The sequence below is a fragment of the Geotrypetes seraphini genome, chromosome 10, assembly GCF_902459505.1.
Source record: "Geotrypetes seraphini chromosome 10, aGeoSer1.1, whole genome shotgun sequence".
Lineage (NCBI taxonomy): Eukaryota > Metazoa > Chordata > Amphibia > Gymnophiona > Dermophiidae > Geotrypetes > Geotrypetes seraphini.
Window position 1 is genome coordinate 60955545 of NC_047093.1, and position 13995 is coordinate 60969539.

Below are 13995 nucleotides of genomic sequence, written 5' to 3' on the forward strand. Positions count from 1 at the left end.
AACATACGGTACTTTTCAATTAACCGTGCCTTTTAAGACTAATTGAATAATTAGGTGCCTAGATCGGCAAGGTGCACTAATCTAGGCGCCTAAATTTAGGCATCTTTATAGAATCAGAGCCTTACTGTAAATAATAATAATGATAATAACTTTATTTTTCTATACCGCTAACACCCAAAAAGTTCTAGGCGGTTCAGCACACAGAAAAGTAGTACAATATTTCAATAATGAAATACAGTGGTACCTTAGTTTACGAGCATAATTTGTTCCAGAAGCATGCTCATAAACCAAAGTACTTGTATATCAAAGCGAGTTTCCCCATAGGAACTAAGGGAAACTCGCTTGATATGTTCCCACCCACCCCCACCCCCCGAGGCCAGCGGCGCTGCTCTGCACCCCCCCCGAGACCTGGCATTGCTCCCCCGAAGGCTCCCCGGCGTGATCCGCCACCCTCCCCCCCGTGATATGGCATCCCCCTGCTCGCGTCGCACCCCCCTGCCACGATCTGATATCCCCCAGCACCCACCCAAACATGCTGCTTACCCTCTTCTGGCCACCGGCACCGGCAACAACGCACAGGACATGCTGGTGCCGGTGTCCGAAGATCATGCATTGGTGACGGTGACTGTGGCCAGAATGGGGTAATCAGCGTGTTCGGGTGGGTGCTGGGGGATATCAGATCGCGGCAGGGGGGGTGCGACGCGAGCGGGTGGGAGGGTGCTGGATTGCGGGGGGCGCCACACGCAAATCGAGGCAAGCTCGGTTTACGAGGCGCCGATTTTGCTAATGTTTTGCTCGTCTTGCAAAACACTCGCAAACCGGTGCACTCGTACACCGTGGTACTACTGTATACAATAAGAAACTGTGACAGTCATCAATCAAGTAACAAATTTTTTAAACAAATAGGTCTTAACCAATTTTCTAAAGGTGCAATAAGATGCAGATTGTTGAATCAGGTTGTCTAGCCATACTTGAACTTTACCTGCTTGATAAGCCAAAGATCGATCAAAATATTTTTTATAACGGCAGTTTTTGGGATTAGGAAAAGTAAATAAACCAGTACACTGAGTAGGCCTAGTTCAGGGGTCTCAAAGTCCCTCCTCGAGGGCCACAATCCAGTCAGGTTTTCAGGATTTCCCCAATGAATATGCATGAGATCTATGTGCATGCACTGCTTTCAATGCATATTCATTGGGGAAAGCCTGAAAACCCAACTGGATTGCGGCCCTCAAGGAAGGACTTTGAGATCCCTGGCCTAGTTGAACAGTACCATTCAAAATGAGAGAGGAGATATAGCGGAGCTAATCCAAATAACATCTATAGCAAATACAAGTAAATTTGAAAAGTACTCTTGCTTCCATGGCTGTTATTTCTTAAAAAGCGGCTTCCACCAAGTAATGTAATGTAATGTAATGTAATTTATTTCTTATATACCGCTACATCCGTTAGGTTCTAAGCGGTTTACAGAAAATATACATTAAGATTAGAAATAAGAAAGGTACTTGAAAAATTCCCTTACTGTCCCGAAGGCTCACAATCTAACTAAAGTACCTGGAGGGTAATAGAGAAGTGAAAAGTAGAGTTAGAGGAAAAATAAAAATAAAATAAACATTTTAACAAGACAGCATTGATCTAAATACTTTGGAAGGTAGAAGAGAGGAGAGAAAGGAATAGAAGCAGAAGGGGGAGCCGTTGCACAGTAGAATTCTGGAGAAATTTAAATGATAGAAATAGAACAAAACAAAGATAAAAGGCAAAACAATAGATAAGATTAAAGATAAATCATAAGCTGGAAAGAAAAATAAAATAAAACTTTGTCTTCAATCCACGGTTTCAGCGTCAGTGATGAAGTGGAGCAAGTAAGTTTAGGAGAAGCGATTGACGTTTCCAGAAAGGGCTTCTTTCCAAGGGGTGTTAAGACTTATGAATAAGAGACCAAAAATATCTTGATTGCGTATTTATCTTTTGATTTGAATACCGGTACATCTATGATTATTCTTTCATACTGAAAATACAGTTGTGTATCAGTGAAATATCACCTACTTAATGCATTTTGAATTATATTTTTAGATAGCAGAAATTGTTTGAAGAGCCATTGGCCTATATCAGTGGTAGGCAATTCCAGTCCTCGAGAGCCGGAGCCAGGTCAGGTTTTCAGGATATCCATAATAAATATGCATGAGATAGATTTGCATCTCAAGGAGGCAGTACATGCAAATCCATCTCATACATATTCATTGTAGATATCCTGAAAATCTGACCTAGCTCCGGCTCTCGAGGACTGGAATTGCCTACCCCTGGCCTATATAGCTCTGCCTGGAGTGATCAAGGAGTCCTAAGATTCATTCATTGTCCTTGATCATATATTTGATGAATTTGTATTGCTTATTTGTTTCCCTCATATCTCTGCCTTTTTTAAAAAACATTAACTCAAACCCAAGTGGTGCAGGATCTGACTAGACCTCCTGATATACTGAATGTGGATTGGCTAAATGAATCTTTCTCTAATTTTATTTTATTTGGCAAAATGTTGCCCAATATCTTGTTAAAATGGGTATGTGAAGCTCTATGGAATGTGGGAACCACAGCTATTTTCAGTGGCAAAGACTGCTTTTGATGGTCCCATTTTAAATAGGTCTGATAGGTTGACTGGCTTTTTTTTTAGAGTGAGCTGCCAGTGAATAATGAAAGGTCTTCACAAAACTCAATACTACTTCCTGTAGCTCTGTGACTTTTCTTGTTTTCCAGCCTTTGCTTGACCTGTATAAATTGGAAGTAGGATTTCCTTTGCAAAATGAATAAGAAACCAGAAAAGGAAGTAAAAGAGAGGCCATCCTGGGAGGTGCAGGTCTGTACTTCCATTGAAAACTATGGAAGTAAGTAAAACAGATTGAGACATCTGAGTTTTATTGCCATTGAAAGCTATGGAAGTACAATCCGGATGTCTCAATCCATCCTCCTTTTTCTGGAGCCATATGGTAACCCTATGCAATGCAGGATGGAGGCTCCTGTGCTGGGACTATGCCAGAGAAGAACATCCATCTCCCTGCTTGAAAGCTTGAGGCCTCCTGGATCTATCAATGTATGTCTTCTGTCATTGACATTCACTCACCCCAATGTTTCCTGATAACACTGGCACAGCAAATGTGCCTTAAACAACTTTGCTCAATTTTCACTCATTCCAAGGAGAAGCTGGGAATTCATCATGGCATAATTCCTGGCTCATGCCTTAAATCTTCAATTTATCTAATTAAAATGAACATTAGAAGGCATCTGACAAACAAACTAAAACCCCTCTTGGAAACATATTCCAGACAACTTGAGTTTGGTGACTGGATGGTTATAAGATCACTGGGGATGTTTTATGAAGTACTGTCATTTAATATGTAGGGTTGATATGGAGTTGGACACTTTCTTATTGTATGGCTTATTTAAAAGGGACACTGAAGGAAAAATGAATGATATCATAGCCACTGTCCAGGAGTTTGGCTCTCCCTGACCTAGAAACTCAAACCCTGAACCCCCCCTGCCCTAACTATCCTGAACCCCTTCTCATCCTAAACAAACACATAGACGCGGAACCTCATTCCTAGTACACACACAAACTCTGAATACCTTCCCTCCTAGATACAAATGTCCCTGACACCCCATCCAACCTAAACTGAGAAATATTGAAGTCCTTTCCCTTCCCAAAAGCATGATATCATAGGCCCTTTAGTAGAATTTACAGAAGCATATATCTGCTCTCGCTCTAAAGAAATGTTTGTAGAACACCTTTAGGGTAGTTTGGTGAGCTCTGTTCTGCTTCTGATATACGAGTATAAGTTGGTTTCTTTAAAGCAGACATAGCACTGCAGACCCCTCCTACCAGGTGCAGGATAGCAGACTGAAGTATACACGCTTTAAGAGTCTGGGACATATTGCTGAATGCACAACTGCACAGAAATACAGCTGATGTATGTGCAGCCTTGTCTGGGATGCAATGTGTCAGCAACTACTTGTGTACTAGAATGCTGTATTCCAGAAGAAAAATGCTAATTCATTTGCTTGGGCTTTGTTTGTTTCCATAATTTTACCTTGTTCTTTTTTTTTCAGAGTCGTCTCCCTGGTATTAAAGTAAAGTATCTCTTCCTTGTCTGGCTTGGCATTTTTGTGGGCAGCTGGGTGGTGTACATGCATTACTCATCCTATTCTGAGCTCTGCAGGGGACACGTCTGCCAGATGTTCATTGTGAGTTTCCTCCTTTTTCTGTCTTTGCTTTTTTGCATAGTTTCAGCTCAGTGCATGTTTTGTATGGGGAGGGTTTATACATTCTGTTATTGAAGGGTTGAGGTTAGTATTGTCTTGCTTCCTTCATGCTAAAGCACCTCATGATTTATACTACAACACAAGTGCTTGTTAGTAAGCTTCCTCTGAAACTAGCACCTGCCTTCTTGGTTAATGTAGACAGACATGAACTAAGAAACCATACTCTAAGGCAGGGGTTCTCAACCCAATATTTGGGACATGCCTAGGGACTCATTTTCAAAAAAAAACAGAAAGATGTCTAAAAGTGGCATAAAGGGGCAGATGGACATTTTTCTCATCAAACCCTTCCAATTCGCTGTTTTTGAAACCCATGTTCTAGATGGATTTCTATGGCGGTTGTGTGCAATATGTCTAAATCTCAAGGGGGCTTGTTAGAGGCATGGTGTGGGTGGGACTAGGGCAAGCTTATGACTTGGACATTTTTCTACCATAAATCGAACATTTAAGAATATGCCCAGGGCACAATTTGCAATGTCACCTCAATAACTAGAAAAATAGACAAATATAGTGCAACTTATAGACAGCAGATATAAATTCTCAAAACTGACACATTTTGATCACTAAATTGAAAATAAAATCATTTTTCCTACCTTTGTTGTCTGGTGATTTCATAAATCTCTGGTTGCACATACTTCTGACTGTGCATCCAATATTTCTTTCTTTCTTTCTTTCGCCCCATCCCCTTTGGGTCCAGGTCTCTCTCTCTCTCTCTCTCTCTCTCTCTTTTCCCTCTGTTACCCTCCCCAGATCCAGTGTCAGTTCTTCTTTGTACCTTTGTTTCAGGTCTCCCTCTCTCTCCCTCCTCTATTATGATCTTGCATCTCTCTGCTCTTCCTCAGGGTCTCTCCCCCTCTGTCAGCACCTCACATAGTCCTGCATCTGTCTCCTGTCTTTCCAGGCCTTTCTCTCTCTAGTCTTTCTTCTGCTTACAACCCCCCCATTCTTTGCCTCTTTCTCTCCTTCCTTCCTACCTCCTTCCTATGTCCCCCCCCCCCTCATATCTATGGTCTAAATATCATTTTGTGATTAATCTCAGTATTTTTTTAGCATTTAACTACCACAGCTTCAACATTTAGTCTTCCCCCTCTTTTAAAACTTTTCCAGATCTTCAATACTAGTACTAGAAACCACCCTACCCCACCACCTATAAGAACACTATATTGTCATTACAACCTCCCCACTACTTCTGTCAGCAACCTGTAACTATGTCCTTCCAGCCTTTGTCCCACCCCTCCCCCAAAGCCAGCTTGCCAGCCTACCTCCCTCACTCCCTGCCGCGCTAAAGCCAGCCTGACTGTCTGCCTCCCTCCCTCCAGCGCCGAAGCCTGGCCTACTGCCGATTCAAGGTCCGCTGAAGAAAAGGAAGGTCCAGGTGCCGGCCCACAAATCTTCTTCCCAATGTCAATTCTGATGTCGGAGAGGAAGTTTCGGGCCAGCCAGGCAGCGATTGGCTGGCCCGGAACTTCCTGTTCGACATCAAAATTGACGTCGGGAAGGTTTGTGGGCCGGCGCCTGGCTATGCGGCAGCGGACCTTGAATCGGCAGTAGGCCCGGCTTCGGCACTGGAGGGAGGGAGGCACAGCTTCAGGATGCTATCTCTAAAAATGGGACATTTCGGCTTCCTGAAGCTATGCATGGGGACAACGGGACAGGGGATCTAAAAATGGGACTGTCCCGTTCAAAACGAGACATATGGTCACATTAGGTATAGTGAACCACAGAGATGAGGAGTCAGGCCCATACCCCACTTTAACTACTACACTTATGGTTAGGGTTACCAGATTTCTATGTCAAAAAAAATAGGACTTGTGGCCCCGCCCCGGTCCGCTCGTAGCCCCACCACATTCCTCCCCCAATCCCAGCCCACACAAACCTCATCTCTTCGGGGCCATGTCTGTAGGGCATCCGTGCATTTGCACACACCCTCCAGATGCAGCCCTGAGCTCCCATAAATTTTCAAAACATGGACAAAGTGTCGTGTTTGAAAACCTGTCCGGACACCCAGACAGTCCTCTAAAAAGAGGACATATCAGTGAAAATCCAGACATCTGGTAACCCTACTTATGGTAAGATAAGTGAGCCTGCCAAACCGCACCTTAATCCCACTATACCTACACATAGATGATACATGCAGGCATAAGGGCTATTGTTGATTATAGTTGGCTCCAGTAGGTTTTGGGTGGGCTTTGGAGGGCTCACCATACAATATAAGGGGGTTACCTGGGCCTTTTTATGTGACGTTTACTGCAATGCCAACTAGGATAACTGCTTTGTTGGAATGTTTGTGTGGCCAGTCTACTAAATATGCTGACCCCCCCTACATCCCAATGGCTTGATTTGTGTGTTTTTCTTTTGGACATGTTCTTTTTTTCCCCAAAAATGATTCAAAAGGATAGGCGCACTGAGCACAAGCACATCCATTTATAAAAAAAAACCCAAGATAGACATTTTGCAGTTTTGAAAATGGGTATGTTTGTACTGGATTTAGACATCATATCTTCAAAAGCCCCTCCTAGTCAGTCAAGTTTTCAAGATATACACAATGAATGTGCATGAAAAAAAGTGCACTCACAACCTCTACTGTATGCAAATCTGTCTCATGCATATTCATTGTGAATATCTTGAAAACCTGACTGATTGAGCTAGATGTACTAAACAAGGTCAGTAAGACGACGTGGGTCAGCTCCAATCTTCTTTTTGGCTGATTCCAAAAAAGATACTGATGCACAAAAAAAGTTTGCATGCAAATAATTTGAGTGGAGGTTCGTCGTAATCCCTGTCTGATCCCGCCGATGAATTGCTGTGAGAGCAACTCTCACACATGCGCCAAGTTGGCAAGGGATGCCCGAACAACTGAGAGGCAGGAGAAGCCCCAAAGCAGCCTCCTGCCACTCAGCTGTTCAGGGCAGGATACCTTTTTTTATTTATATTTTTTAAATGGACACAGATGTTGTGCATGTGTTACACATACACAATATCTGTCTCATTAAAAAAGAAAGAAAAAAGCCCCCCCCCACGCCAAAGACAGCCCTCCCCGATGTTCACCCGATGAATGGTACCAGGGACATCACTCCCCCCCCCGTGACAGCGAAAAACAGCAGGAGGGATGCCACTCTCGCCTGCCATGCTGACCCCCATCCTGCGTGAGAAAAAAATTGGCAGGAGGGATGCCCACTCCATCCTGCCAATGGAGGCCCCCCCCATGCCAAGCACCCCGAACCATCCCCTACCCCCCTTCCCTCCCCAAAAAAGGCAGGAGAGAAGCTCAGTCCCTTCTGCTTCGAGGCCTGCTAGTCCAAAATAGCAGGCTTTGCCCTCCCCGGTGCATCATGAGATGCATGGGGAAGGGCCTAAGTCCCCTCCCAAGGGGTGGGGCCTTAGGCATACAGAATACAGAGGGAGAAGCCTAAGGCCCGATTGACTCCCCAAGGGAGAGGCCTTAGGTGTCTGAGCCAATTAGGCCTGAGGCTCCTCCCTATGCATCGCATGATGCACCAGGAAGGGGAAGGCCCACCATTTTGGATTGGCGAGCCTTGTGGCAGCGGCACTGGGGGGTTCAGTTCCTAGTGTTATTCGGCAGGGGGACGTCAAGAAGGGCCGTCTTTGGCAGGGGGGTGGCTTTTTTATTTTAATGAGACAGGTATTGTTTGTGTGTAACACACACACACAGCATCTGTGCCCATTAAAAAAAGGGCTGAACTATCAGTAAGACAGGTAAGTGACTGGTCTTGACCAGTCGCGCTTTTTTTGATTGCTTAAACCCATTGCTTTTTTTGTGCATTGCCCAGCGATATTAGTGCATCAATCGCTCGGCTAATATGCATGCCATTTTAATATTAAATAGCTCATCTGCATGGCCGGATCGGAAAATGGGCGATCGAGGGAAAAAACACTCAGTGAACCGTGTTGTGCATCGGGTCATCAGATACGATCGTTGCTAAAGCAGTCAAAACTGGTTTAGCAATGATCACTGACTATAGTTCATCTAGCTCTAAGTGTATCCCGAGGACTGGGTTGAGACCTCTTCCTCAAAGGTATGACTGCCAGATGGTTCCAGGTGACTGGGGAGAGTCTAAGCTGGTCCTGGTTCTACCCCATTCTATGTATGGATTTATTTGGAAAATTAATAGGAAAACCAAATGAACCAAAAGGGCAGTTTCTGAAAAGGGTTCTGTTTAATAGATTTTTGATTGGTTCTGTTGCATACTGGTGTTTGACAGCTGTATTTTCATTTATGTGCAATCTTGGTAATAACTAGTTTAATTTATGTAATCCTCTTTGAACCTGAATGGTAATTGTGGAATAGAAACCCTTTAATTAGCATTAGGATGAACATAGTAGCTTCCCATGTGTTCTTGCTCTGCTTTGTGTCATCTCAAGAACAGCATGAGTATAGCTATTAGAATACCAGGGTCAATGCACTTGGGGATAGAGCCATGTGTCTCTAGTGGAATGGGTGGGAGAAAGTTACAGAACAGGTGGCCTTACACATCTCTCCATGTTGCTTCTCAGAGCTTCACTAGTTGCAGCCTTTAGAAATTTTTGCATGTGCTCCACTGAGCTTTTCCTCCCTGTTCTCCCCTATTCTCTTAATCTTAAGAACATAAGAACATGAGAATAGCCATAGTGGGTGAGCCTAATGGTCCATCTAGCCCAGTATACTGTTTCCACAGTGGCCAATCCAGGTCACACGTACCTGGCAGAAACCCAACTAGTAGCAACAATCCATGCTATCAATCCCAGGGCAAAAAGTGGCTTTCCGCATGACTTCTCAACCAGGAACTTGTCCAAACAGTGAGGCCTAGTGGTAGAGCTGCCGCCTCAGTACCCTGATGCTGTGCGATCAAATCCCTTAATCCTCCATTGCCCACCACTTTGCATGTGTAACCACAAAAAGGCAGTATCTACTTCCCTTTCCCTACATTAACCACTGTTATCACATAGGGTTACCAGATTTCCTCTTTTAAAAATGAGGATATGAGGCCCCCGCCCTGTTTTTCCCTCAGTCCCACCCTATTCTGCCCTGCCCCCGCCCACACACAGACCTCGTGTCTCCTTCCCCAAGCTCCAGGACTCGTCTAGAGGGCGTCTGCACCTGCATGGACATCAACACGATGATATCATGCTCATGCATGCGATATCACGTCAACATTTGTGCACGTGCAGAGGTCCTCCAGATGCAGCCCCGAGCTTGGTGCCTTCCAAAACTCGGACAAACTGCCAACAAATATTTTCCTACTTGGGGCCATGACATCAATAATGCTTCACAACATTCATTCCTACCTGAACACCTGGCCTTGGTCATAAGTGCAGAACACAGATAAACCCTATGCAAATACAGAACCACAAACTAAAAGTCCTAATACAGTAAAGTTTGTTCCAGAAGCATGCTTCTAATCCAAAACACTCATATATCAAAGCAAATTTCCCCATAGGAAATAATGGAAACTCAGACTTTCGTTCCACAACCCAAAAACTTTAATACAAAATACTATACGTACTTGTATTGCAAGAGCAGGGTTTGGGGTTTGGGCCTGCCCTAGGGTTACCATAGTTGTAGTGGTAAAAAGAAGGCATGTGGCCCCACCCTATTCCACCCCCAGCCCTGCTCTGTTCTGCCTCAGCTTTGTCCCCATATAAACCTCATTTCCTCTTCTTCCCTGAGCTCGGGGCTGCATCTGGGGGGCCTCCAAACATGTGCGGATGCGACGTCACATCCACACATGCTCAAAGACCCTCCAGATGCAGCCCCAAGAACTGGCAGAGCCGGTGCTTTCTAAAAACTGGCAGGTTTGCAAAATCCGTCCGGACACCCGGACAGTCCTCTAAAAAAAGACATGTCCAGGTAAATCTGGAGATATGGTAACCCAACCCTAGCCTGCCCGCACAGCCAGACACAGTCACAAACAGTAAAGGAAAACTCATTATTAATTCCAAAGAAAAACCTTGCACCCTGTTATTTCACAGTGCTAGGCATACAAGGAACAGTCTTTTGGTTCAAAAGTTTTGAGATGGGCCTGTGGTTGACAGTACCCAAGACATGGACTGTGGCTTGTGATAGCCACACCCCAAACACAGTCTTGTAACAGTCTTCCTTCATCCAGGTAATGAGGTTTGGTATTAGCCAGACTTAAGAATCAGGTTGCCAAGTATTCAGCAAGAAACTATTTGACTTACCTCAGCCAAGCAGAATGTCTAGTGGTTGTAGTTAAGGAGTATGCTGGAGCCACTTTTTCCTCCTCTTTCTGGGTCTCGCTAACCTAGCTCTGGCCCTGCCTCTTATATTTTCTGGTAACAGCTTTCCTGCCCCTCCTACCCTTGTCACTTCCCCCTAAGGAGAGCTACTACTCTCACTCCCCCACCTATCCTATTCTTCAGAACTAATTTGCTGGAGACATCATGAGATATGCTGAGTGAGAAGTCTATCAGGGGGAGTGGTAGAATCCTATAGACTCCCTAACACTCTGTAATCACTACTTTCTCATTCATTTTCATGTCATTCCTTCCTAGGGTTACCATATGGATCCAGAAAAAGAGGACGGATTGAGATATCTGGGTTTTACTTCCATTGAAAGCAATAGAAGTAAGGAGGACGGATAGAGACATTTGGGTTTTACTTCTACTGAAAGCAATGGAAGTAAAAGCTGGATGTCTCAATCCGTCGTTCTTTTTCTGGGGCCATATGGTAACCCTACCCTCTCCTCCTCCTGGCCTCATCCACATAATTCCACCATTCTCAGTTCTTCTTCCCTCCACCTTTCTGGACCAGTATCTGTTCCCTCTTTTTCCTCTCCCTGCCTCATAGCCTCTCATCTCCCCGTCTCCTCTTTCTTCCCTCCTACCCTCTCCCCCATGATCCAGCATTCTCCTTTTTTTTCCTCTCTCTCATTATATCTCTCCATCACTTCCTTCTGTCTCTGGATCCAAAATCTCCCTCTTACGCCCCTCTCCACCTCCTATGTATCTTTCCTTTTCTCTCATGTACCCCCATGTCCAACATCTCTACCTCCCTCCCTTGTGTCCAACATCTCTCTTTCCATTCCCTCCATGAATATCTTTCCCTTCCTCTTATCCACCATCATGTCCACTATTTCTCCCCCATTTACAATCTCTCCCTCCCCTCTAGCCCCATATCCAATATTTTCTCCCTATTTTGACCCTCCCCCTCCCCTTTCACCACCCCATCTCCAAAATGTATCCCTTTCTGGTTCCTATCCACCCTTTTGCTGCATCTCTCCCTTCCTAACCAGTCCCATCCACCCTATGTCCATCAATTCTCCCTCTCTCGCTCCTTTCTCCTCCTCCCCACTCAGCATACCCCCCTTCCCTCCCTCATTCTACTTCACCCACAACTCTCCTATGGCTAGCGAGGAGGGAACAGACTGGACTCCCGCATTGCTCTCTTCATGGGTCAGCGGGGAGTGGAAGGGCAGACATGGAGTCTGCTTCTGGAGAAGCCCTAGGCCAGGAATTCAAGTCTCCTCAGCCACTCACCTTAGGCTAGCCACTTTTTCTCCCTATGCCTGTAAGACCAGATTTAAGCATGACATTTGTCTTCAGTTGACCTTCCCAGTTGACAAACTGACAAGTTGACCAGCTGACTGTTTTGTCAACATGGAAAGATCAAGTCCTGGTTTTTACACCTTTTGCATGTATGGACAGATAGTTTGGATTCCCATAAAAATGGGACTACGAGATCATTCATGCTATAGAGGTAAAACCATGATCAGATCTGCATGCCTGTCTGCCACAATGGAGTTACCTACAGTACTTCTAAATAAAAAAAAAGAAAAAAATGCATTATGGCAGCTCTCTGTGCCTCTTTCTGGGCTGAAAGCGGTGCTTGGTTGGGCAGTGCTGCAAGGCAGGGGAATAAGAAGGTTCACGAAGCAGCAGGAATAAACAAAGAGAAAAATTCTAGCTATTCGGCCCCTATTTTCTTTGGATTCTATGTATGAAGCTGTGGACAATTTTTCTCAACTGACTGTATCGCTACTCTCACTTCCCCACTCACCCTATTCTTCAGAACTAATTTGCTGGAGACAGCAGGAGATATGCTGAGCGAGAAGTTTAGAACAGAATTCTGTACACAGATGGCACAGAGAAAAGCTGGGAAACTCTTGACTGGCACTGAATTCATTCACTGTGTGAAAAAAACAAAAAAGTGGGAAGGGTTGTTGACAGGACAGGCTGTTACAGCAGCCACTGCTTGGTGTAGGACTAGAATAACGCCTTGAAAATTTGATAAAGTGTTTGTAAAGGGGTGAGGATGTGCTATTGAGTACCAGGTGTACAGTGGAAGCCAGTAACTACAGATTTGACATTATCAGGGATGGATCCCTGCACAGATCTTTGAGAGCCTAAAGGTCTGGGGAGGAACTCCTCATTATCAAGGCTAGCTTTGCGTACCTGTACAGTCCAGGGGTTGTGTTTTTCAGGAATGTTATAAATCTTCCAATCTCTCTGTTTGATATTCTTTGCACTCTACTTCTGTTTGCATCATTTATGTCAATTGTCATTAACATTTTGTCAGTGGTCAATAATGTTATTGTTAAATGGATCATAAGCCTTTAAGAGGGAGGGGGCTGTACATACCAGTTGGCCCAGGAGCCCAGAAACTTGTGATCCATCCCTGGGCATTATATTTTTTCAGTTGTTTCCTGTTGCAGTACTTCTCGACCTAGTCTTCTAAGCACACTCAGCCCATGCCTGGACATTTGATCAACAGACATTTCATCGAACAGACATTTGACTGACATTCTGTGAAATGTCTGTCGGCTAAATATCTGGCTACGGATTGGATTATGATTCATGCACTTCTGAAGTACATGACTGACTGCACCCAGCCAAACCACTACTTTCTGTCACAGTCTTCCTTTCTCATGAGAAAGGATCTTTTCTGCTAATGAGTATCCTGCTGTACTGAATACCACAATGGCTAAAGCAACTACTTGTAGTGGTGATCCCCATTTTAACCATAAAAACATAAGAATAGCCATACTGGGTCAGACCAATGGTCCATCAAGCCCAGTAGCCCATTCTCACAGTGGCCAATACAGGTCACTAGTATCTGGCCAAAACCCAAGGAGTAGCAATATTCCATGCTACTGATAGAGGGCAAGCAGTGGCTTCCCTCAAGTCTTTCTCAATAACAGACTATGGACTTTTCCTCCAGGAACTTGTCCAAATCTTTCTTAAAACCAGCTACGCTATCTGCTCTTACCATAACCTCTGGCAATGCGTTCCAGAGCTTAACTATTCTCTGAGTGAAAAAAAAATTTTTCCTATTGGTTTTAAAAATATTTCCCTGTAACTTCATTGAGTGTCCCATGATCTTTATAATTTTTGATGGAGTGAAAAATCGATCCACTTGTACCCATTCTACTCCGCTCAGGATTTTATAGACTTCAATCGTATCTCCCCTCAGTCATCTCTTTTCCAAGCTGAAGAGCCCTAATACTTGATATTGCGTCTAAATCAAAATCTCAATAAACTTGAAACTTGAAACTAACCTTTTTAGTCTTTCCTCATATGAGAGGAGTTCCATCCTCTTTACCATCTTGGTCGCTCTTCTTTTAACCTTTTCTAGTGCCGCTTTATCTTTCTTGAGATAAGGAGACCAGAATTGAACGCAATACTCCAGGTGCTGGAGGTTTTTTATGCCAATGACTTTAATATACCCCAGTT

At 44.3% G+C, this 13995-nt stretch overlaps 1 protein-coding gene across 7 annotated transcripts in view; it reads left to right on the forward strand.

The window, feature by feature from the left end:
- The window catches only part of DIPK1B (divergent protein kinase domain 1B), a 133629-nt gene that overhangs the window by 51838 nt on the left and 67796 nt on the right, over nt 1-13995 (forward strand). For all 7 annotated transcript variants that reach the window (XM_033960675.1, XM_033960677.1, XM_033960673.1 and 4 more), the window contains one exon: nt 4096-4230. In XM_033960675.1, the coding sequence (XP_033816566.1) occupies nt 4096-4230 (135 nt within the window). The remainder of the gene's footprint in view (nt 1-4095; nt 4231-13995) is intronic.